The 24,470-nt window shown below is 47.0% G+C and overlaps 1 protein-coding gene across 1 annotated transcript in view; it reads right to left on the bottom strand.

Moving 5' to 3' along the window:
- Sergef (secretion regulating guanine nucleotide exchange factor) overlaps window positions 1–24,470 on the bottom strand; it is a 197,114-nt gene that overhangs the window by 58,324 nt on the left and 114,320 nt on the right. The window contains 1 exon segment of the mRNA XM_032893580.1: window positions 9,068–9,104. Within this exon segment, the coding sequence (XP_032749471.1) occupies window positions 9,068–9,104 (37 nt within the window).

Below are 24,470 nucleotides of genomic sequence, written 5' to 3'. Positions count from 1 at the left end.
GAACCATCCCAAAGCACACATACGTGTTTGTGACCTCTTAACCTTTAGCTCAGGGGGTCTCTGCAGTTCAGTGGGGAAAGATTAAACTTCATAATAGATGGTTCTGAAGTAATGCTTTTAAAAGGAATTTGAGGTGGGTTTTTAGTTCTAAATGTAATAGGCAAAACAAACTTTCACATAGAAAACACAGACAAAAAAATCCCATGACCTTAGAGTAGGTCAAATGTCTTAAACCAGTACCAATACCTCAAAGTACTAAAGAGACTGGTAATCTTGACTTCCCTAAGATAGAGAACATTTACTCACCAAAAGATGGGAAGGTTGCAAAAGGGCTGGGAAAAAAAGATGTCTGCAATGTAATTCCTCAATAAAGGGTGGACACTGTATGCCACAGATCAGTAGGGAAAAGCAGACAAACCCACTGTAAAACAACAGAGACTTAACATCTTTGGACTGGAACTTTATGAAGAAGCTTTAGAAAATGCTTAAACAGTATTGTCTTAGTTACTTTTTTATGGCAATGAAGAGATACCATGACCACAGTCACATAAAATAAAGTAATTCTGGACTTGGCAGCTCCAGAGGGTATCCATGACCACTGAGGCAGGGAGCACAGCAGGCAGCAGGCAGGCATACACTGGAGCAGTCACTGACAGCTTACATGTTGAGACAACCACCATGGCAGAAAAGCCTACTGGAATGGCTTGAGATTTTGAAACCTCAAAATTTACTCAGTGGCACAACTCCTCCAACAAGGCCACACCTCATAATCCTTCCCAAACAGTTCCATCAGCTAGGGGACAAGCATTCAAACAAATGAGCCTATGGGGCGGGGGTCCATTCTCCTCTGAACACCACAGGATCTATGACTAAAACATGCAAGGGAATCTATGAGACATTCACAACAGATTTCCTCACAATTTCTCAGATAGAAGTCCAGATGTCCACCAAGAGTTAAATGGATAAGCATGTGATGTGATCACAAAGAGAAATATTAACCAAGCAGCAAAAGAGAGCTGTTGCTGTACAGAACATGAATAATTCTTAGAGACACAATGAGCGGGTCAAAAGTCAAACAGCAGCAGCATGCTGTTATATGGCATTCAGACAGACACATATCACCTTTAGAGACAGAAGAGGACAGGAATATTGACTGGTGTGGGGCATGAGGTCACCCTTTGAGGTGCTGGACATGTCTTGTGTAATGGCCTGGGTGGTAGTTTCTAAGGTACATACTTGTGTGAAAAAAATCATTAAACCAAAGCCTTAGGATTGAAACATGTTACATATGTTCTACAGGCTTATCAGTGCTGTGACCCAACACACAGTTCAAGAGAAGAATTTCTTTACATCGTGATTTCTGAGGGTTCCATCATTGTGTCAAGGAGGACACAGTAAAGTTGCTCACATCATGGCTGAAGGAAGCAGGTTGGAGTAGTAACAGGAAAGTGGTTAGGGCAGGACCTAGCACCTAAGAACCCACTCAAGACACCACTTCCTCCAACCAGGCCTCACCACTCACACATCTATCAGTTCCCCAGAGTCTACTCAAAATTTAAATCTGTTAATGAACTAAACCATTCATGAGGTCAACACCCCATCCCTTCCCCTCCCCGGGGTCTAATTGTCTCTGGAAACACCTCACAGACAGTCACGCTGAGGCCTTCTCAAATAGGTGCAATGTCAGGAGCCTTGGCATTCCCTTGTTTACTCCCCAACCCCACCAGGCTCACGACCAAGATTGCCCATCACAAATGTTACATTCATTTATGTAGTGTGTGTGTGTGTGGGTGTGGGTGTGTGTGTGTGTGTGTGTGTGTGTGTACCACCTGTGGAGGTCAAAGGACAACTTACAGCTGTCAGTTCTCTGGAGCTCAAAGTCAGCCATGGGTCTGAAACTCAGGTTGTGAGACTTGGAGGTAAGTGGCTATACCCACTGAGCCACCTTGCCAGTATGTAAATGTTATGCTTCAAGTGCAAAAGTGATCAAAAGGGCTCAGTGGTTAAGGGTGCTGTATGCTCTTACCAAGGACCTGAGTTGGATCCCTGGCACCTACAGGGAGGGCACTTATCAACCTTCTACAACTCCAGATTCAGAGGCTTCAACACACACTTTTGGGTTCCACAGACACCAAGCAAGCCCATGGTACACAAATATATGTCTAGGCAAAACACATACACATAAAGTTAAAAGAAAAAAGCCAGGCATTGTGATGGACAACTTTAAATCCTAGCACTCAGAAGGCAGAGGTAGGGAGATATATCTCTGCGAGTTCAACGCCAGCCTGGTCTATGCAGTGAGTTCCAGAACAGCCAGGGCTATGTAGAGAAACTCTGTCTCAAAACAAAACACTGATTAATTTAAAAGCTGCCTTGAATATTTGTTCAACTGTCACATCAGACTCACAAAACTCCAAACCTTTACAACCGTCTATTAGAGACACTACAAAAAAGGGGGGGACGGGCACTGTTGCATATTGCTGGTTGGAATAGAAAAATAGTATCATCCTTTAGAGGTGAAGTTGGTAATACATTGCAAAATTAAAAATAAACTTTTGTATAACTGAGCTTCTGGGCTGTGTCCTTTCCCACGGTGACATAGCAATGTCAATGGCAGTACAGACTCATCACTTAGCAACAAAGATAAAATGCATCAACGGAGAAGACATTTACAGCCTGCCTATCACACTCCGCAGAGGGGCACGCAAGCTTGAACAGGCCTCCAAGCACTCTCCAAAGCCCTGGGGTTCAAAGGTATCATTGCTAGTGCCATAAAATAAAAATAAAAATGTAATTTTTCTCCATTACACTTTTTTCTCTATTAAATTCTGACAGGGCCCTGTTTGATGGGTGTCAGGCCAAGGTCAAATGCTCCACCATGCATCTAACAAAGGTTCCAGGGTCGCCAGCTGGAAAGCACCAGTAAAGTGATGCATAGACCGTCATTTCAAGTTGGGTCAAGAAACGGCTTTGCTAGGGAAAGTGGGGGCCATGCTTCTGGCCAATATACAAGTATTTAACAAAGGCTGTCTGGCAGGCCTTGCACTTCAGAATGCCATCACCAGTAATGTCTGAGTGGAGTGTGGAGAAAGGCAATGTAGCCAGCTCCTCCTGCCCGCCCGCCCGCCCCACTTCTTTTTTTTATGTATTACATATGCATGTGCTCCTCTGGGTGCACATATGTGTAAAGGCCGAAGACGGCTTCAAATATCAATCCCCAGGAGTTGTCCACCCCCCTCAACAATGTCTGCCACTGCCCTGGAGGCCACTGAATAGACAAGGCTGGCTTGCCAACAAACACAAGATAAGATGGCTGCTCTTGACTGTCAACTTGATGGAATTTAGAGTCACCATGGAAACAAATGTCTGGGAGTTTCAATGAGGGACGGTCTAGATTAGGTTAATTGAGGTGGGAACACTCACCCTAGAAGTGGGTGGTGCCATTTCCAGGGCTGAGGTCTCAGACATAATGAAAGGAAGAAGAACCGAGCCCAAGGGTTGGGTGGTCTTTGCTTCCTATGCACGAAGGGAGCAGCTGCCGTCTTTTCTGGCTGCCACCCCTTCCTGCCACGATGGAACGGTGAGCCAAGTCAACTCTGCTTTCCTCAGGTTGCCTTTGTCAAGTAGAAAGAAGAAAAGTTCCTAGAACAAATGGAGCAAGGGTCTCCTGATCAGCTCGGTCATGTGACCTCGCTCATCTCTGCCAACAATGTCTACGGAGGGAAATCCTGGATGAAAAGAAATGGAAAAGGATGACTAATAAACCAGGTGAGTGTGCAGACCCAGAGCAGGACCTTGGCATGCCTACACCACTCAGGAAGACCCGCGTCTGGGGTGGGCGCCATGTTGGCAAGGTTACTCAGCGGGGCAGGGTAGCTACAGGAAGCAGGAGGTTGAGTGGGCAGCCCAGTTACAGCCAATGGACTCGTCTCTCTCCCTAGCTGTCATCTAAGCACCCGCAGGGCTAGATCAGGCCGTCCCTCCCAGGCAGGAACTCACACCACCTGCCATCCTGCCTCACCGCAGGGGCCTGGTGGCAAGCACTAGCCATGCCAAGAATGACTTAATTGGGAAACTAAGGGAAGAACTCATCCGAACTGCCAAAGGAGGACAGAAACCTAGATGCCGATAAAGTCACCACAGAATTCTTCTTTCTGGAGGAAGGTGAAAGTGAGGCCCAAGAGGCTCACCCAGGGCTGCACGGGCAGGGACTGGGTCCCTTTCTGGGAAGTGGGTAGCAGAATTCTGACTCAGAACAAACCTGGACCGGCACCATCCCCAGGGCTGCTGAGATGTCCAGATCCCAAACAGGGGCAGGATTCATCTTACCCTGGCCTCGGGGCTACATGCGGCGTTTGTCCAGGACACAGACATCCAGGATGAAGACACATTTTTCTTTGGTCACTCTGGCTCTCAGGGAGCCTGGGTCTCCCTTATAGTCAGTTATAACCCCGCCCTTCTATGAGCAACCCGTTTAACCCATCTCGCCTCTGAGTCTCATTTGTGCACAGTGGTTAGAACACACGTACCTTGTGTAGAGTTGTGTTCGCTCCCCCAAGACAGAGTAAATCCCCACGCCGTCCCCTCACCCTTCCCTGCCTCACTTCTCTCCCCAGGCTGTGTAGTCTGGTACATACTCGATAGCCATTAAGGCTCCTGTCCATGAGCAAAGACTGGCTTCTTTTTATTCCATTCCAGCCTACTCTGGAGGTACTGCAAGTCTATCATGTAGGGAATATAGTGTCAGGCACTGATGCTGGGCTCCGGGTGGACTGAAGGCAGGAATCTGATCCTGCAATGACAGTGGAGCTGGGGAGTGGGCGGCAGGCACTCGGGCTGCTAGGGCTCCTCTCCAGCATGTCTTGCCAGCCTCCTGCCAGGGTGAACAGGCAGCAGCGTCTTGTTACTTCGCCTGCAAAGCACACACTCTGCAGGGCTCCCTTTGAGGACTGTTACTCCAGAGCACCTCTGATTCTCAGCTCCCAGGCAGGTGGACATCTGAGAATACTGTAGACCTACCTGTCCTCATTCTGGGCTCTCTGTTCAACACACAGGCCCTGGGCAGTAAGGACAAAATAAAAATTGCATTTGTGGGGCTAGAGAGGACCTGAGCTCACACACAACTGGCGCCCACACTGGGAGCCTCGGGGATTCTGATGCCCTCTGACCTTTTGGCTCCTTCATGCCCATGGTGTATATAAAGTTACAAAAGTCCACATGCATGCACATAATAAATGAATGAATAATTTAAAATTATACTTGCTTTTTTGTTGTTGTTTCCTTTATTTTTAGTGGGGTGTTACAGGGTCTCACTCTATAGCCCTGGTCAGTTTTGGTCATTGCTATGCAAACCAAGCTGGTCTCTAACTTACAGTGGTCTCACTGTCTCAGGTTCCCACATGCTGGGATTACAGGTATGTACCACCACATCCAGCTTAATTATTTATTTACTCATATTTATATTCTATTGTATATGAATCTGGGGATCAAGTCCTGCACCTCATGCACATGAGGCAGGGGATCTACCTCTGAGCTCTGTCCCCAGCACCATGTCTTGTCCGGTTCCCTCCACTGACTCTCACAGCCTCATCCGGATAACACTGGCACACCTCTTTCCCGAAATATCTTCATGTCACTCTCTCAACAAAGAAATACCTCACTAGAACAATTCTCTACTACTTTCCATGCCGAGGTAAATAGGAAACAAAGAAATATAACATGTGCCCTGCGTTTAGGATTATGACCCCATTGTATGGATGAGGAGGGAAATGGAGTTCACACACAGATGGGGCCGGTTTGAATTGCAGCAGTCTACCTCCTGGCTCTGCTCTTCCTGGGTCCCAGGCTGCCTCTGCTGGTCACCTTCCTGCTCTGCTAGCCTGGGCTCTCTCTTGTGGCTGAGCTGTGCACTTCATGTATAGAGATTCCCTTCAACCTTTGTGTCCATGCTGGTCCCAGGGGTAACTGACTTCTTCCATCCAGCGATGGCAGCAGCAACAGAGTCTCTCTAAAGGACAGCCTGAGAGTCTCTCATTAGCTCATCTTAATTACAGCCAGACCACAGCAGTTCCTGTGCAAAATGCTCACTCCTGCTGCAAGGCGGGCAGGTTTGCTCATACGCATTCTAGCTCCCTCTCTGGCTCCAGCTCTTCCCGTCCCCACTGCTGCCTGCAGCTTCCCCTCCCTGGGGTCCTTGGTTCTCAACCCTGTGCACACGACACTGGGGCCAGCAAACAGTGCCCCAGACCACTCCGACCCTAGGCAGCTGTCAGTCAGGCTTAGACAGGAGTGCTATGGCTCTCCGAGTCAGGTGCTACCCACGGTGCTGTGCATAGGCAAGAAAGATGAGGGGACACAGAGTGCTTCCCCCCCAGAAGCCAGGAGTCCGGGCTAAGACACAGGGAATGGAACAGACCACTGTCAGGAGGCAGGCAGGGGTAAGCGGTAATGAGTACTAGAACACAGCCTTCCACTTCACAGGTGGGAGAACTAAAGCCAAAGAAAGGCCACCCAGAGAACGAATCACGTCAAATGACAGCAACCAACATTTCTTTAAAAAAAAAATTTTTTTTAAAAACTATTTTACTTTCAGTTTTAATTATCTGCAGATGTGTTTGTACAAGTGAGCAGTGTCCATGGAGGTCAAAAGAGGGCATTGCAACGCCTGGAGGTGTTCGAGTGGTTGCTGCTGGACACGACTGCTGGGAACCAAACTGGGGTCTTCTGCGGGAGCGGTCCACACCGCATCACACCAACACTGTGCGCTGGGGACTGTTGCCACCTCTATTTTAATGATGAGGGGTTAAGCACCTCATCTGAGTCTGCGCTACTACAGAAGCCTGCTCTGAACTCTGGCCCCTCGCCACAAACACTGCAGTCTGTGACGCCCAGCTTCTGAAACTGTGGTGACAGCCTAAATGTGGGGGTTGTGAAAGATTTGGCAGGAGTAAAAGGCTTCTGAACACACAACAATAACAAATCATTTCAAAAGCAAACATGTAACGGAGCTGGGGTGTTGTTGGCAACGCTCGCCCATGTTATATCACGTGACGCCCATGTTGTGTCATGTGACTTCACTGCAGCTTTGATTCTGAACACACAACAAACACTGCCCAGAACACCGAGGCTCAGACTCCCCGAGACACAAATTAGTTTCTGCTCTAGAAGCGTGATGGTTGAATTATAAGGACAAAGATGTTGTCCACGTTGCCCTATTGTGCCTCAGTAGGATCAAAGCCATGTTATCTCTGGAGTGTGCTCGACTAGAGTGTTTCGTTTTAAAGTCGTTAAACAGAGCGGGACAGAGGGCTCAGTGAGTAAAAGCACTTGCCACCAAACCCGAAGGCCCAAGTTTTGATCCCCGAAACAAGTGTCATGTGTGCCTACACACACACACACACACACACACACACACACACACACACACACACACACACACACACACACACACACACACACACACACACACAGACACACAGACACACACACCCACACACAGACACACACACAGAGACACACACACACACACACACACACACACACACACACACACACACACCATACACACACACACACCATACACACACACATGCACACACACACACACACACACACACACACACACACAACACACACACACACACACACACACACACACACACATGACACACACACACACACACACACCACACACACACACACACACACCACACACACACACACACACACACCATACACACACACAGACACACACACACACACACACACACACACACAGACACACACACACACACACACACAGAGACACACACACACACACACACACCACACACACACACACACCATACACACACACACCATACACACACACACACACACACACACACACAGACACACACACACACACACACACACACACACACACACACACACACACACACACACACACAGACACACACACACACACACACACACACACACACACACACACACACACACACACACACACACACACACACACACACACACACACACACACACACACACACACCACAGCAACAACAACTAAAAACATTTTTAAACATCATTAAACGAATTTTGGCTTATGCTTAGGATAGAATGTCCAACAATTTTTGAAATGGTCTTAAACATCCCGCTGTCTTGTACTGGGTGCTTATGTGAAGTGCTCTGAGCCCCGACAGCTTTGAGCATGTCCCATGCTCTACCATATCAAATACTCAATCGAGATTTAACTCTGTGTGTCAAAAGAAACACACACGTACATCTCATTAGTACACAAGTCCGCTTTGTCCTTTAATAGTAAAAGTTAGTGTCTACCAAAGAACTGTATTTTTAAATAACTTGTATGAGCTGTTGCCAATATATTTCTCACTTGTATACATCCTTTACACACATGTACACTTGGAGTCATGTTCAGCCCGATTCTACCAGGGAGAGTAACAGACAGCTTTCCTGAGCGAAAAGCTCACGGGTGCAGTCATGAACTTGTGTTATCCAAGGCCAGAGAAGAGGACGCTTTAATGAACCAGGTTTGTGCCTGACTGGGAGCTCCCTGGTTCAGGTATACACCAGGCAGCAAGGACTGAGAACCAAGCCCTGTGCTTTTCAAACACAGAGACAGACAAAGAGGAAAGAACATTCTAGAATGGGTTTGTCCAGAGAGTCAGAAGTATCCAGCTCACTCCTCAGTGTTATGTCTCCCTACCCATGATGCCAGAGCCTGTGAATTAGGTCATTAAATATGATTTTCTGAGGCAGGAGCAAGCTCAGGCAATTTCAGAAGTTACTCAGTGAAACAGGCTTCAGTGGTCAGAAAACGGGCTTCTACTAAGTGATCTGTCACCAAAACAATGTCTCCCAAATCTCCCCCAACTCCCCCTCTCCCCGACCCTCTCTCTCACTATATATCCCAGACAGCCTGGAACCTGTGGGAGGCTGGGAGGCTGGGTACCCATGCACACCACCAAGCCTGGCTCCCCAAAGGGTCTTCTCCAATTATATCACCTGGGCTTCACAATCAACTGTTATCGGTGTAAAAGGTACTTACTAATTACCGCCAAATTGTGCTCTGAGCCACAAGAAACCTGTAAAGAAAATATATGCATTAGAAAAAATGTATACACGTCTCAGCTAGTGGTCACGGTCATTTTATAATGACATGCACATCCATTTTTTGGCAACCATTAGAAAGATGTAGAAAGGAGCATCGTACACAAAGGTTAAAATTATAATTGTAACATTCACAGCTACATAAAAAGTCAGTGTGAGAAAACATTGCATGGAAATGCACCAAGATGTTAAAGCTGTCTTTAGCCAGTTAGACTGCCAGTGATCTCTTCTTTTTACTTTTTATTTTTCAAACTTTCTTCTTTTTTTACTTTAATTTTTAAATTCGTTTTCTTTTTAATTTTTTTTTTTGCACTGTATTTTGTGTAGGGTTTTTTATCTGCGTGTGAGCCTATGCACCCTGTGCATGCAGTACCCACAGAGGACAGAAGAGGGCGCTGATCTCCCGGGGATGAGTTTCAGACAGTCGGGAGCTACTGTGTGGGTGGTGGAATTGAGCCTGGGTCCTCTGTCAGGGTTCTTAATCATCAAACCATCTCTCTAGCACCCCACACATACAAAACCATAGACAGAGTCTCGTGGAACTATAACTGGCCTTAAACTCCCACTTCCCTGCCTCTAACTCCCGAATGATAAGATTTCAGGAGTATGCTGCCACACTCAAAACATTCTAAAATTCTCTATAATGTACACATCATTTTAAGAGAACCGAAAGATATAGTAATAAAGATAACAGCTTTCAAATACTGGACTAAAATGACCACCACATTCAGTGATAAAAGGAGCCAAGGAGTCAGGGGAAGGGATGTTCCTGATCTGTGTCCCTTCCTCCTTCCAGCCCAGATGCCCGTGGCCTCGGAATGCACTGTGTGCTCAAGTACGTACATGCTTGTCTGTCCACCCAGAGTGGCCTCTCCTTACCGCCTACATAAAAGGCTCTTTTTTTTTTTTTTTACCTCAGAGCACCCACTGAACTCCTTGGCTAAACTCCTTTAGGCTGGCTTGGGCACTGATGTCATTCTGCCTGGTCAGAATCGTTCTGTCTATCCGGATCCGGCACCGCAGGCACCACATTGCAGCAGGCACCTTGCCTTTCAGTATTTCTGGTCTCTGCTAGACGCACACAGTGAGCCTCACCTCTGTATTGCACTGGTGAAATGTACAGAGCCTGGGGCTCAGTTAACATCTCACAGACAAATGAATCATAATGCCAAGTGCACGAAGGAAGTAAGTCTCAGAGAGAGAGAGGGCGGTGGGTCGTCAGGGTTGGAACCCAGAATTTCCAACACTGGTGAGTTCGTCTACCCCTTTAGTCTCTACCAGCTGTCAGGAGGAAGTGGCGGGATGGAAAGGCAGAGGTGGCTCCCTAAATGCTGATGAAGAAGCTTTTTAGGCTCTGGAGAAGCATGTGTGACCAGCATTAGGGCACTCATTTTAATCCCAAGCCGAAGAAAAGGAGTAGCTATTCTGGACATTGATATGGGTGTCGGCTATGTTACCAGGACAGAGAAAGAGGAAATGATTTGTCCTGGGTTCCAGGGCAAGTCAATGTGAGAACTTTCATGAATATGGGAATGATCCCATGAGAGCAAGATCATCTAGCCTGTCTGTACCTGGCTTATCTAACAGAATGCTCCTTGGGTTCATCCATGTTACGGCCCACATGACTGATTACTAACAGTGTGTTGTATTCATAAGAACCTCTGAGTAGCAGAAGTTAAGAGACATGGTGTGTAAGCACGAACTGGAGTTCAGATCCCCAGAACCCATGCTAACCCAGGGTGGGCACGGTAGCCCACCTGGGATTCCAGTCTCAGCAGATGGAGACAACGGATCCCCAGAACAAGCTGGATTGAGAGATTCTGCCTCAGTGAATACGGTGCGAGAACAATGGGGGAAAACTGTTAACATTAACCTCAGGGCTTCACATGTGCACACATATATGTGTGCCCACATACATGCAAACATGAATTTACACACACATGCACACAAATGAAAAAGGAAAATTGCAGAGTATATTTTAAGCTTTTTTAACACAAAAATGACAGATGTGAGATGATACATAAATTAGCTTGACCTGGCCATTCTACAATGTGTACTTACTTTAAAACTTCATGTTGTACATCACACACACACACACACACACACACACACACACACACACACACATGCACACACGTATGTGTATGTATATAAAACAGATATTTATTTAAAAAAAAAAAGACTGGAGAGATTAGAGAAATGTCTCAGTGGTTAAGAGCACTGGTTACTCTTCCAGAAGACCTGGGTTCACTTCCCAGCACCACATGGTGGCTCACAGTTATCTGTGGTTCCAGTTCTAGGAACCGATTGCCCTTCCTTTCGGCTTCCATGGGCACTGGGCACACATATACCTATAGGCAAAGAACCTATAAAGAACCTTTAAATCTAACACATTTAAAAAGACTAGTGCCACTGTGGCCCTCATACCCTGACAAGGTGGTGGAAATGCCCTGGTGGAAATGAAAGTTCTGATGGCAGGAAGGGCTCAAAGCATTTCAGCAAGGCAGGCTGGAGGTGAGAAGGGCAGCCTGGGCTCCTAAGCCTTGCCCTGCACAAAGATGGGATTCCCTGGGCCACAGTCCACCTGGGAGAGGGGTCTATGCATGGACTCCGGGCGAGTGTGGCCAAGAAGCCCTCTTGGTAAGTTGCTCTAGACTGTCTCTGAGCTTGAGGAGGTTTGTCACTGTCCTATGGTAACTCCCTGCGGACCAGAGAGGCATGATGGGAGTTCACCATGAACTTCCTGGCTGTACTGAGGCTGGCTCCCAAGTCTGTTTGTCACAGGGAGCAGCTTAGACTGATGAACAGGGAAACAACATGGATGTCTAGCAGGAGGCAAATACGTATGTAAATGATGGTAGAGCTATTTGATGGACTATTAAGCAGCCTAGGAAAATGATGCTTACACTAAGAAAATATCCCAAATATCATCTGAACTGAAAAAAAAAAACATAAAAGTTGTATCCATAATACATTATCCACTCTGTAATAAAACATGAATAAAAATGACTGAGAGACAACAGAATGCTGACACCGCCTGTCTGCACTTTCTCTCTCTCTCTCTCTCTCTCTCTCTCTCTCTCTCTCTCTCTCTCTCTCTCTCTCTCAGTCTTACACACTAATTCTTATAATGGGAGGGAGATCCGTTAAAAATAAGAAAAAAATTATAATGCAGTTCTCTCCACATAGAAAAAAAAAGCCACTGACTATAAAATTTATATGTTTAGAAGGGGGAGGGGCTCCAAAGGTAACAGAAATAAATTATCAGGGCAATCTCACACATCCTGGTAGCAACTCGAGTAGGCATTTTTGTTCCCACCAGTCTTTATTTCCAGAACATTCTTTCACTGTGGTGACAGCAGTAGTGGTGTGGTGACAGTGATAAGAACAATAATTAAAACCACCATAACCCGAGGACTCGCGCGTGCCAGGCTGTGCTCCAAGGCGCTTCTGAAACACTGGCACATTTTAATCGTTGCAGACATCTCTCCAGGTATGTTTAGCTTTGCTCATTTTGGAGATGAGGAGCTCCAGACTCATACATATTCAGTGGCTTCCACAGAAGGCGGCGGCAGCAGAAGTGAAATCGGGTTTGTCTGATTTACAAGCCACTATCCTTTACCTCTGCTTCATGTCGCCTCAAACAAACAAACAAACCTCTTCGACTTAAGAAACATACAGAGAGGCAAAGGACTTTTGTCGAGGGGTTGAGGTTCTCCCTGATCGGGGACTTGGGGTCGACAAGCATTAAGGATCAGGCTTGCGGCCAGCCACTGACAGATGCTCGCTCCCCACTGTCGCTGCGGCTCTGTGTTCATGAGTAAGACAGGGAAGGACAGGCTTTGTCATGCCAGTGCTGAGCTGGGAGCATGGAGTGCCCTGTGGCATGGCTTCTCCCTCTCTGTGCTCTGGCTTAGGTGGGGACCCCAACCACCACACGCCACAGCTCCCAGCGCTGCACTCCGTCAGTGATATCGTATCAATGGCCATTTGCTTCCTAACTCCTGCCAGCTCCTCCCCACTGCCCAGCAGCAGGCGGTTTTGTAGAAGACTGTTAAAAATGGCTATGTGCCAGGAGAAAGATCCCAAGCCAGGAAGCCGGGTCACTACTGGGCCCTCTACTTTCTGGTGCCTGAGAACTTCGGCAAGACTTCTAACCTCCAGGACCTGAATGTTCTCAGATACTAAAAGATGACAGTGTGTCTTGTCTGCTTTACATTAGTGCTGTAGGACAGATGAAATGGCCCTCCTTTCTTATACGCAAATCTGACTCCTGCTGCAAACCCTCCTCAACTCCCCTTCCACTCTATTGGGAGGGTGAGGTCTAAATTACAAAGCATGACTTAAGAAGGCCAGGGTGAGTTGGTCCATATTTACCTCCCCAAAACTCTCAACCGCAAATAATGTATTCTCTTTTCCAATCATGATGCGTATTTTCTCTAAGGACATCATGTAATTTCAGGCTCTATTCTCCTTGACTGGAATTTCCTAGGTAAGCCACAGAGAACTGTTCAAACATCAACCTCCAACCCCAGCCTTCTGCTCCACCTGGGCACTCTGTGTTTCCTACCTCAGTCCCTCCATCATCCAACTGCCTGCCTGCCTAGTGTCTCTGTCCATAGCCCAAGTGCAGGACATGGAGTGAGAGGCAATACCATGATAACAGGAGCAGGGGGGGGGGACGTCAGCACAGAACAGTCCCAAGCATGTATGGGCACAGTCTTTAGGGTGGCATCCCTAAAGAAATGTAAACTAGGGGCTGGAGATATGGCTTACAGATAGAGCACTTGCCTCTCAAGGTTCAAGACCCTGGGACTGAACCTGCCAACACACAAGCGGGTGGGCACTACCAGTAGTGGGTTCAAAGTGAGCACAGGAACGTGGGGGAGCCCTGGCCAGCTGCAGGCTCAGGACTTCATCCCTCCACCTCGTCCTCCCCACCCCCAGCTCTAGCTGGCTGAAGAGAGTGGCAGCTACTCCTCCTTTGAAGACCTCTCTTAGACTCACTGAGGCATCTCAGATGTGACTCTCGATGGCTCCTCCTCCTGCAGGTTCAACACATTTGCACGGTCCTCTCCGGGAGCCCAAATGTAGCTGAACTGGAACATTCATAGGGACTGAGAGATGACATCTCAAGTTTTAAAAGAAGCCCACCGTGCCTTTTGTAGCTTAGGGACTAGGGTTAGTAATTCTCCAGGGTGGAGCATTAACGTCCAAGGCAATACTGCCAAGTTTTACTCCAGCACACACACGGACTTCAGTCATAAGTGTGTAGCTAACAGGGTAAGGTTCAGAGCATGTGTCCTCACAGCAAGGCTCCCTGTGTAAGCTCCTACTTATCCACACCAAGCACTAGCTGTCCTGTGAGCAGCACTGAAGCTCCTCCCCCAACAGGCCACTCCTCCAGACTTGGCTGCCATGACAGAACAATATATGCCCACCCATCTATCATTGACTACTTGAGGAACCAGTTCACCAAAGGATAGCACCAGGGCTCTGTAGGGGTGGCCAACAGGACAGCCAGGGTCATGCACGGGAGAGCTGATTGTCTCAAGACACTTTCCTGGGACAGTGAGGCTCTGCCTTGCATCTAGACTCTTAGTCCACTAACTGTGCTGCTCGGGGAGTCTCAAAGTGGCCAGGGTGCTGTTCAGTCCTCTCCATCCCAGCCCAGGCTCTTTTAAGACCCCCCACATGACTCTATTGCTTCTTCCCTCTCCCTTTTTAAGTTCTACATTGTCATGGTAATAAAGTCTTCCACCTTGTCCCCACACTTGGTCTCCCCTTTCCTGTGGCCCTAGCTCAACAAGACAAGTCCCTTCCCTGTGTCTGTACCATACTCCGATCCAAGGAACACACACCAAGACCTAGCCCAAAACACACTGTCCGGTGGACCATCTCAGTTCCTGGGAGGCCCGGCTCCTCTCCCTTCCTGCCTCAGCTATAATTTGCTTTTGTCAAATCTCCTTGAACCTCCAATACTCTCTGGACTCAGTGTGGGAGTGGCAGAAAAGTGGTTTTTGGGGCAGGAATGAGAAAAGCTGGATTTGAAACCTGGCATTCTAGCTCCCTGGCCACATGCTGACAGGCAAACCCCCTTTGCCTCTCTGAAAATGGTAGACAGACACACCTCACACATCCTAAACACTTCCTGACTGCCCCACACAAGCACATTGCCTTCTATAGAAAAAAACAACCTTACCCTTCATTCCATTCTCTTCCTTCTAAAGGTACGCTCCTGAGACATACATTATCTACGAAGCACCACAGTGTAAACATTATGTCTGAGGGCCAATGGCTGAGCCTCTGAGCTGCCTTTGGTCCCAAATGACTTTTCTGTTGCTCTCTCGTAAGACATTCACCTCACCTGCTCTCCCCTCTATACCCAAGTCCACCACAATCCTTAGATATGAGTATCTCTGATCCTTGCGGATTGGAGGAGCCTAATATAACAATACATCTAGACCGAGTAAAGGTGTGTCATCGTACCCTTGGGACAGCATGGCGCTGTGTGCAGAGGGCAGTCTGTTGGTTAAACTCAAAGCAACGAACAAATTTGGGACAGGCAAGTAGTACAGAGCCGCGGTCCCCAACCTTCCCGATGCCGTGACCTTTAACACAGTTCCTCATGTCGCAGCGGCCCCCAACCATAAAATTATTCCATTGCTACTTCGCAACTGTGACTTTGCTACTGTTATGAATCAGAATGAAAATAACTGTTTTGTAATGCTCTTTGGTGACCCTCGAGGAAAGGACATTCGACCCTCGAAGGGGTCACAACTCACAGGTTGAGCACCATTGCTGTACATCATACTTCTCAAGAAAGTTTAACCCTTGCTCTAGTTCTCCACAACAGATGAGAGTGAGAACGACTGCCGGGCATAGTAACATACACCTTTGACCCCAGTACTCAGGAGGCAGGGGCAGGCAGGTGGATGTCTGTGAGTTCAAGGCCAGCCCGGTCTACAAATCGAGTCCAGGACAACCAGTACTGTTAAACACAGAGAAACCCTGTCTCAAACAACAACAACAACAACAACAACTACTACTACTACTACTACTACTACTACTACTACTACTATCACCATTATTACTAAAACAACAACAAACAACAAAACAATTTAAAAGAGTAATAAGACCAAGTGCTGGTAAAGTGAGTTGAAGTCTCACACTGTCATCAGGGGTGAAATCCCATAGCTTCTCTGGAAACCTGTCTGGCAATATCTTCTAAAGCTAAAAACCTGTGTATGTATACATAACATACATTTACCAGAACATACAAGTGCTCCTAACTGACACGTGCTTGTTTTCATCAAAAGGCATGTGTGAGAGTGTTCACAGTGTATTACTTATAAGAATAAAACCAGGGCTATGTAATAGAGCAAGGCCCGGGTTCCTGTGCATCAAAGTTACAAATTTTAAAGAAAGATTTGACATCGGTGTAACAGAGAAAAACCATGGTTCATGCAGTGGTTCGGTGTGAGGCTCAGGGGTATGGTGCTTGCCTTGTACGCAGCAAGCTCAGCGTTCAGCGCCCAGTACTCATGAGAAAGCAGGTGGTTCTAGCTTCAACAGGACACCCTATGCGTCCCACATTGATAGTGCTGTTCGGAAGGTTTCAGAGGTGTGGCCTTATAGAAAATACACCATTATAGGCGGGCTTTGAGAGCTAGAAGACTGTTCCTTCTCTCTGGTTCCTGCTTGCAGCTCGAGATGTAAGCCTGTTCATGCTTCTTCTTCCTGCCGCCGTGCCTGCCGCTTGCTGCCATGTCTCTCTGCTATGACTGACACTTTTTTCTATATGGATTGGTTTTGCCTGTGTGTATGCATTTGTGTGAGAAAGTTGGAGTCACTGGAATTGGAGTTACAGATAGATGTGAGCTGTTATGTGGGTACTGGGAATTGAACCGGGTTCTCTGGAAGACCGGTGCTCTAAACCACTGAGCCATCTCTCCAGCCCCCATGACTCTCAACCCTCTGGAACTGTTTACATAAATAGACTATTCTTCTATAAGTTGTCATGTCATGGTATTTTACCACAGCAACAGAAAACTAACTCACATACTTCATAGAGCAGGGGGAAACTACTGATATTCAGAGACTATCAAGAATAATATTAAAAGAAGCCAAACATAGAAAACCATAAATTTATATAAGCTAAATATAAAATATAAACATAAAAATAGGCAAACCTTACTTCAAATACAAATATAACTGTTTAGAGGTAGAGGGGGCAGCTAATCCTAGCGGCCTTTAGGCACGGGACTCTGACTCAGTATGCTCTGGTTAAAAACAAGTGGAAATAGATTTTTAAGTCTGTGTGCATCTGTTTTCTGGAATTATAATCTAAAGTAATCCCAAATGACAGTAATTGCCTTTGTTCTTAAAAAACTAAAAATAGCAAACAAATAAACAACAACAACAAAAACCCAGGAAAATTTTTTTAAAAAGAACTACAAAAAACATCTTAAACTATATAGTAGGTCCTTTGCTTCCATAGGGTATACCTTTAGAACCCACATATGTACCCTATGGACCCTATATGTGGGTTCTAAAGGTATTTCGCACACACTGTTGGAGTGTGCAGATGGAAAATATATCAATGTTGCTGGAAACCAGAGTTCCACTGTCGATGGAGGAAACACAAACATGGAACTAGGGAAGCCAAGAGTAGCCCTGCACACCAGACCAAAGGTCAAGCCATGATGGGAAATTACAGTTCCATCCCTACACATGTAGGCTGCTTAAGCCAATCCAATCAGAGTCCCCTCTGAGGATGTATTAAAGGCAGGCACAACATCATTTATTTAGTATCACTGCCAAGAGGGCAGTGCCTAGAATTGGTGAGCCCTGCCCCCCAGCATCGATGAGTTCCCTTAGCCTACAGATCTCAGATCCTAAATGCTTTTTCACTAAGAGAAATCAGATTCCCTGAGGAAATGGCAGACTCCAGGGTCAGGACAAGGAAAGAACAACTGAAAAGAGCAATCATTGTGCCAAGAAATGAGGTGACGCAGGGGTCTTATAAAGTCAGAGGGATGGGGATGTCAAGACTACACAGGAACCACCTTACAGGGGTTCCTACCAGCCGGGGCCAGGGAGAATTTGGACATTAAGAGGAATAAACACAACATTCACTGAGTGAAACAAAAGTCCGTGAATACATACTGGGTAATAAATACAGAAGCAGGGAACTCTATTCCTTATACAAGGGGGTCATAAATAATAAACATAAAAGGAACAATTGATTTAGAAAAGTTTTACAACCATTACAATAACAGAGAACGCAGGGATGAATTGTCAATTCACCTTAAAACTGGTGAGCAAAAGTCCAGGAAGAGTTGGCCAACTTACACAGCACCGGCCATCTCCTCACAGATCACTGTTCAGTCCCACAGGGGAAAGATGGTGGGTCCCCAGAAAAGGGGGTGGACAGCACCTCACTTGAGGACATGAGTGAACCACACTAATAATGGGTAAACTCAAATCAGATTCCCCTCTGAGGATGTATTAAAGGCAGGCACGACATCGTTTATTTAGTACCACTGCCAAGAGGGCAGAGGTGAAATCTAATTAGGAGGAAAAATCGAGTAAAAGCAATTGAGGGACATAATACGTGGCTACGGAACTGCCTTGTGTGCCTAAAACACCACAGCCATGGAAGACAAGGTAAAGCTGTCCTGGATTAAAGAAGGCCAAGAAACCAAATGCAAACATGACCAAGGATTGTGACCTGGATGACAGAGAAAGGCAGCCGGTAAAGATATTACTGAGACAACTGGGGAACCATGAAGGCCGTCCACAGAGGCATAGGGACACTGACCGGGAGAGACACAGACGTGACCAAGCAGCTGGCTCAGTGGGTAGGATGCCTGCTGCAAGCATGAGATCCTGGGCTTCAGCACGTATGTGTCTCGGCACGTATGTTAAGGGCGGGCGGACTGGTAGGCAACTGTACCCAGCACTGAGGGGAAAGGAGCCAGACATGTAAGAGTCCCGGGGTTCACTGAACGACCAGCTAGCCTGTTCACAGCAAGCTCCAGGGTCACACCCATACACAAAACAAACAGGACTTAAAGGAAACACATGAGTAGGCATGTGGTGAACTATATGAGCAAAATTCACATAGCGTTCCTACTGCATTAGGGCGTGAAGAATCTGGTGATGACTTAAAACATATGGAAAAGCTGGTATTTTGCTTATCCGGGCCCCCAATTTACTTTTGCATATTTATTTACTTCTATATATCTTACTTGAAAATGGGTCATACTAACAACCAAGGAGAATGGCCATGTTTCGTCTGTGTTCAAACAAAATTATAGAAGGTCTCATCTTTTACCTCGCTTAGCAATGGTTACAAAGTGGCCTGTCTAGTGACGATGTTCTGTGAAACGCTTTAGGTCAGTAAGGGAACATGAGGGCTGAGTGGGGATTGCTGGTCGGCTCATAGCAACACCAACGCCCAGCCCAAGGAACACGTCCCTCCTTCCTCTCCGTGTGCCACCTTCTCTCTGTCATCTGTAGAACATCTCCTCTGAGGCAGAAATCATCCTTTGGGTTTGTCTCATTATGATGTTTACTTTGTACACGGAGGCTCAGGGACACATAGTGTGGCCCACAGGCTGACAATTCTATGTAAGCTGTCTGACCCTGATATGGGACCTGTAAATTCCTGAGCCTCTTCCCTGTAAAAAGGGCATAGTGATATTTACCTGACCAGACCGCAAAGATTAAATGAGATCGCGTTCGCCAGAGACTCCGGCCCAGCGGAAGCACGTCAGTAGACATCTCAGCTTCCTGGATGGCCGGCCTTTCTACGCAATCCATAACAACGCAGTTTTCATCGCTGCGACTTTAAATACTGGGCCTCTCTTCAGCGGCTTGTCCATCCCGTGAGGCAACTCTCTATTCTACAGGCCTCTGGGGAGAGGCCACGGGTGTCCACCCAGCTCCTACTCGATGCCGTGTGTGTAGCTGTCTGGATGGATCTGAGGTCAGAGGTTGAACATGATATCAGGATATCAAGGTTTATGGCTACACGGGACAAATTAGGGCTCAACGCAACATTCTACCGACAACAATCCTACAGGTCAGTGTGGGCCAGATGCAGAACTGAATCTTTCCCTCAGCCTGCACATAGTCAGAGAGGTGGTAACCGTATGGGGCTTTGGCCTTAACTCCCACCTGGAATTCTGGGTCCTCTGCTTCACCCAACCTCTCCCTCCTCTACCAAAAATGCTCTTTTGAAAGTCCACATGGGTAATTTTGTGTTCCACTGCTCAAGCCCAAATCCCTACTGAGGCTCTTGAGTGTTGGACACAGCGCTCCAGCCTCTCTGTTCAGCAGAATCATCCACAAACACTTGCGTGCTAATTTCATGAACAGCATCCCACCACCCTGCCCCTGCGTACCAATTTGGACTGTGTCCTCATCTTGCTATAATCCTGGGCAGGGGAAAGAGGGGGCATACACGGGAAGAGGGCACTGACTTTAGTTAACTAGGCTCTGTTCTAGGTACGTGGTCTAAATTAACTTGTTAGAGCTTTGCTTTACAGATTAATTGAAAAACAGGATGAACACCCTGACTAGAAGCACACAGCTAAGAAGTGGCCACACCACCTTAGAAGCGACTGTTACTGCCGCTGGGCCTTGCTCATCTCCGTCTACGGAGCTTTGCACAGTGCCCAGCGCACAGTAGGTCCTAATCAGATGTCTGCCATCTGTATACCACTCACCCCAGATGCTAACAGGACACACTGAGTTTACCTCTGAGGCTGCCTCACTCTTTACGGTTTCTATAAATAGTGGGTGGATCCAGGTGACCCCCTCAGATTCAGTGGCTAAGATAGACATGGCGGGAAGATCTCACAAGACCTGAGGGAAAGCCCCTGGATGGCCTCACAGGGTGGAGGCACTTAGAAAGTGGGTTGGTAGGGTCCGGGAGCTGGCAGCACATTTCCTTCCTATCTCAATTCCCTCCATGAGGACCACAGGATGAACCATTTGTGCACACAGGTAACAGCTGCAGGATGGACCATTTGTGCACAAGGCTAAAGAGTCTTCGCTTTTGCTGCAGATGCCTAAGCTGAGCTCAGTTGGGTCACTGGCAGTCAGGAGCAAGACACCTGAATGTGACCCTACCCAAGAGGGTCTGTGACATGTAACACCCTCAGGATCCTCATGGTGAGAAAACAATACTTTGACTCCTCCCCACCCCACCCTGACCCAACATGGTCTTCTGTATCTCAGGCTGCCCTTAAACTTACCATGTCACTAAGGATGACCTTATGACCTTGAACTCCTGGTCCTCCTGTCCAACCTTCTAAGTGCTGGGCACGTACCCCCAGGCCTGTAGTGCAGGTAAGAGCCCAGGGTCTTTTGCATATTAGGCAAGTTCTAGACCTGCTATCTTGTATCTCCAGCCAGCACTTTGTCTTTTTAATTAAAATAAAATAGACTCCATTGCTAAGGCCAGACCCTAAAGTTACATTCTTTCCGAGATTAAAAGTGAAGTGACCCAGCCTGACTGAGTTCTATCTGGGCACAGCCCACAAGTCAGCAGACAAATATGTCACCCCCCAGACCCACCGCTGCCTGCAGGATAGCTCCTGGCCAAGTGATCCTCACAGGCCCCTTCCTGGTCGAGTGAGGTGACTTTTCAACTTTCCCAGTTCAAAACAAAGTTGTAGACTGTTGGGTTCTATTCTTGGCTACACATCAACGACATGCAGAATGCCTTCTTCCTGACTGATGACACATCCATGTCACAGCGAGTTCCTGAATAGCAAGTACGGCAGACTGCATCCTCCATGACGTCTGCACAGACACCTTCTATTCTACAGGTTCCTCTACAGAACACCTTTCCTCTCCCCTTGGGATAAGGCTCATTTCCCCTTCTTCTCCTTCAATGCGATTGCCCCTAACCTCCAGCCACAAGGTCGTGAGCAAAAGAAATCATCATGAGCTAGTATTTTGTAATTTAAACCAGTGCCCGGTAGTTGTACAAAACCTTGACATTACCACTCATGCATGCACATGTGCGTATCATCTGATCTCCATCCCTACCACCTGCCAATCCCCTTCCTCTTCCCAACTAACCCTTCTACTCTTTCGACTTTCTTTTTAAATCTAGATTCCAACTGCGACAGAAAACATGTGATATTTGTTTTTCTCAGTGTGGACCAACGCAAAAATCATAAACGTACTTAGCCTTATATCATTGTGTTGGTTTTTTTTTTTATAACTCCACTGCCCAGCATCAGGGGTCAATGTTGAAAGGACAGGCTGTGAATGACCACAGGCTGACAGCAGAGAGCGTGATCTCACTCCTGTAGTCTGGTGGGACTCAAGCTGGTGGCTGAGCCAAGGGAACACAGGACCACAGCCTTCCCCAGAGCCTCTACACAACTTCTGGCCCACCCGACACCTCGATTTTAGTCTTATGAAGTCATAATTTGAAAATAAGACTAATTCAAATACAGACCGTTGTAAGTGGCAGCTTGAAAAAACTGATACAATAGACAAACGGATAGATTGTAGTTCAGTCATACTGGACTACTGCTCATTAACAAGAAGGGGCCGATGTACTGAGAAAGTAACACACACAGGCCTTAGCAGCTGAATAAAGGATGGCAACAGAGAAAGTAGGTGCTGTGGGACTCCAGTAACAGCAAACCTGAGGTGTCCCGACAAAAGAAAGGACAGAGCTTGGGCGAAGGACTGCCTGGTCCCAACGACTTCCTTTTGAACTTTTCTGCTTCCTCACCTACACTTAGCCTAACACTGGAGGGTACGAAAGCCCACCTCACAAGACAAACCACTCTACAGTGTGCTTCCTTTTCTCCGCTCTGAGAAGACTAAGGGCCCCACTGAGCTCCCGTATAGGAGGTAAACAATTTATCAAAACCAAAAATGGAAACCCTAAAACACACTGGGCGAGTCACGACTTCCAAAGGCCGTGCCACATACACTTCTCTCCTCAGGTTCCTCTTACTATAGGCCAGGGTGTGCTGCACATCCATGATAATTCAACATCGTTTTTCTTTTAACACTTTTTATCCTCCTGATTTCACCTCCTAAGCTCTGGGATTGCAGACACAGGCCGCCACACTGGATTATGTAGTGCTGGGGACCAAACCCATGGCTTCTGGCAATGCTATGGAGTACTTTATCAACTGAGCTACATCCCCAGCCAGAGGTGAAATATGTATCTTAAAGTTTTATGTTTATTTTATATACATGTGTAAGTGCAGGTAGCATGTATGTGCTCTTCATGGATACCTAGTGCCCAGGGAGACCAGAAAAAGGGTTGGATTCCCTGGAATTGGATTTACAGACCTTGATGAGCCCCCACGTAGGTACTGGGAACAGAACCCATGTTCTCTGCAGGAGAGGTGAAATATTTTTGGATGTGTTGTTTGCTCCCACAGTTCTAATCTAAAGCTGTCAGCGCACACTACCACCCTCGTCCAGTCTACCAAGAACTACAAGCAGAAGACTGCCTGGCATTAGGATCTGGCTTTGCAGTCAGTCAGAAAGCCACTGTATTAGTTCAGGTGATCGCAGGTTTGACTTCTGGTCCTATCACCTGCTCAATCTGCGAACTTGGTCGCGTCCCTAAGACTGTCTTAGCTCCAGTTTCCTCATGTGTGTGACAGGAGTTATAGTGGTGACGCCGAAGACTGTCCTGATGACTGGACTTAGTCCTGGGTAGGTGCTTACACTAGGTTCGTCTGCCTTTTGTCTACTGCCTCCTATGCGGCCCAGGAAACAATGGGGAGGTGTGAAATCGCAGAGGGATCAGGGAACATTTTCCCCAAACTGTTTTAAAACAAAGCAAAAAAAAAAAAAAAAAAAAACTTTTAACAAAAATTTATAGAGAAAAGAAAACTAACTCTTCCAAACAGTCAGAATTTAATTCTCTGTGTGTTAGCAATAATAATGGCAAGAACGAAACGTCACTGCATCTGTCACCGACCACGGTGGTTTACTCCAGATAGGCTCAGTGATACATCCAGACTTACGGTCAGAGGGAGTCCTATCACCACAAGGCACCACCTCAGTGAAATGTTATCATCTGTCCCAGTAACAACGAAACTGTGGGGTTTTAAATGGAGTTGTGGGGCTGGAGGGATGGCTCAGCAGTGAAGAGCACTGACTGCTCTTCCAGAGGTCCTGGGTTCAGTTCCCATCCCCCGCGTGGTGGCTCACAACCATCTGTAACTCCAGAGGATCAGACGCCCTCTTCTGGCTCCCAGGGATGCTAGACAAGCACGCGGTGCACAGAAGTACACGCAGGCCAACACCCGGACATAGAGAATAAAAATAAGGTTCTACATCTT

This window comes from Rattus rattus, chromosome 2, assembly GCF_011064425.1.
Source record: "Rattus rattus isolate New Zealand chromosome 2, Rrattus_CSIRO_v1, whole genome shotgun sequence".
In the NCBI taxonomy this organism is placed as follows: domain Eukaryota; kingdom Metazoa; phylum Chordata; class Mammalia; order Rodentia; family Muridae; genus Rattus; species Rattus rattus.
This window is presented reverse-complemented; position numbering and strand designations above follow the sequence as displayed.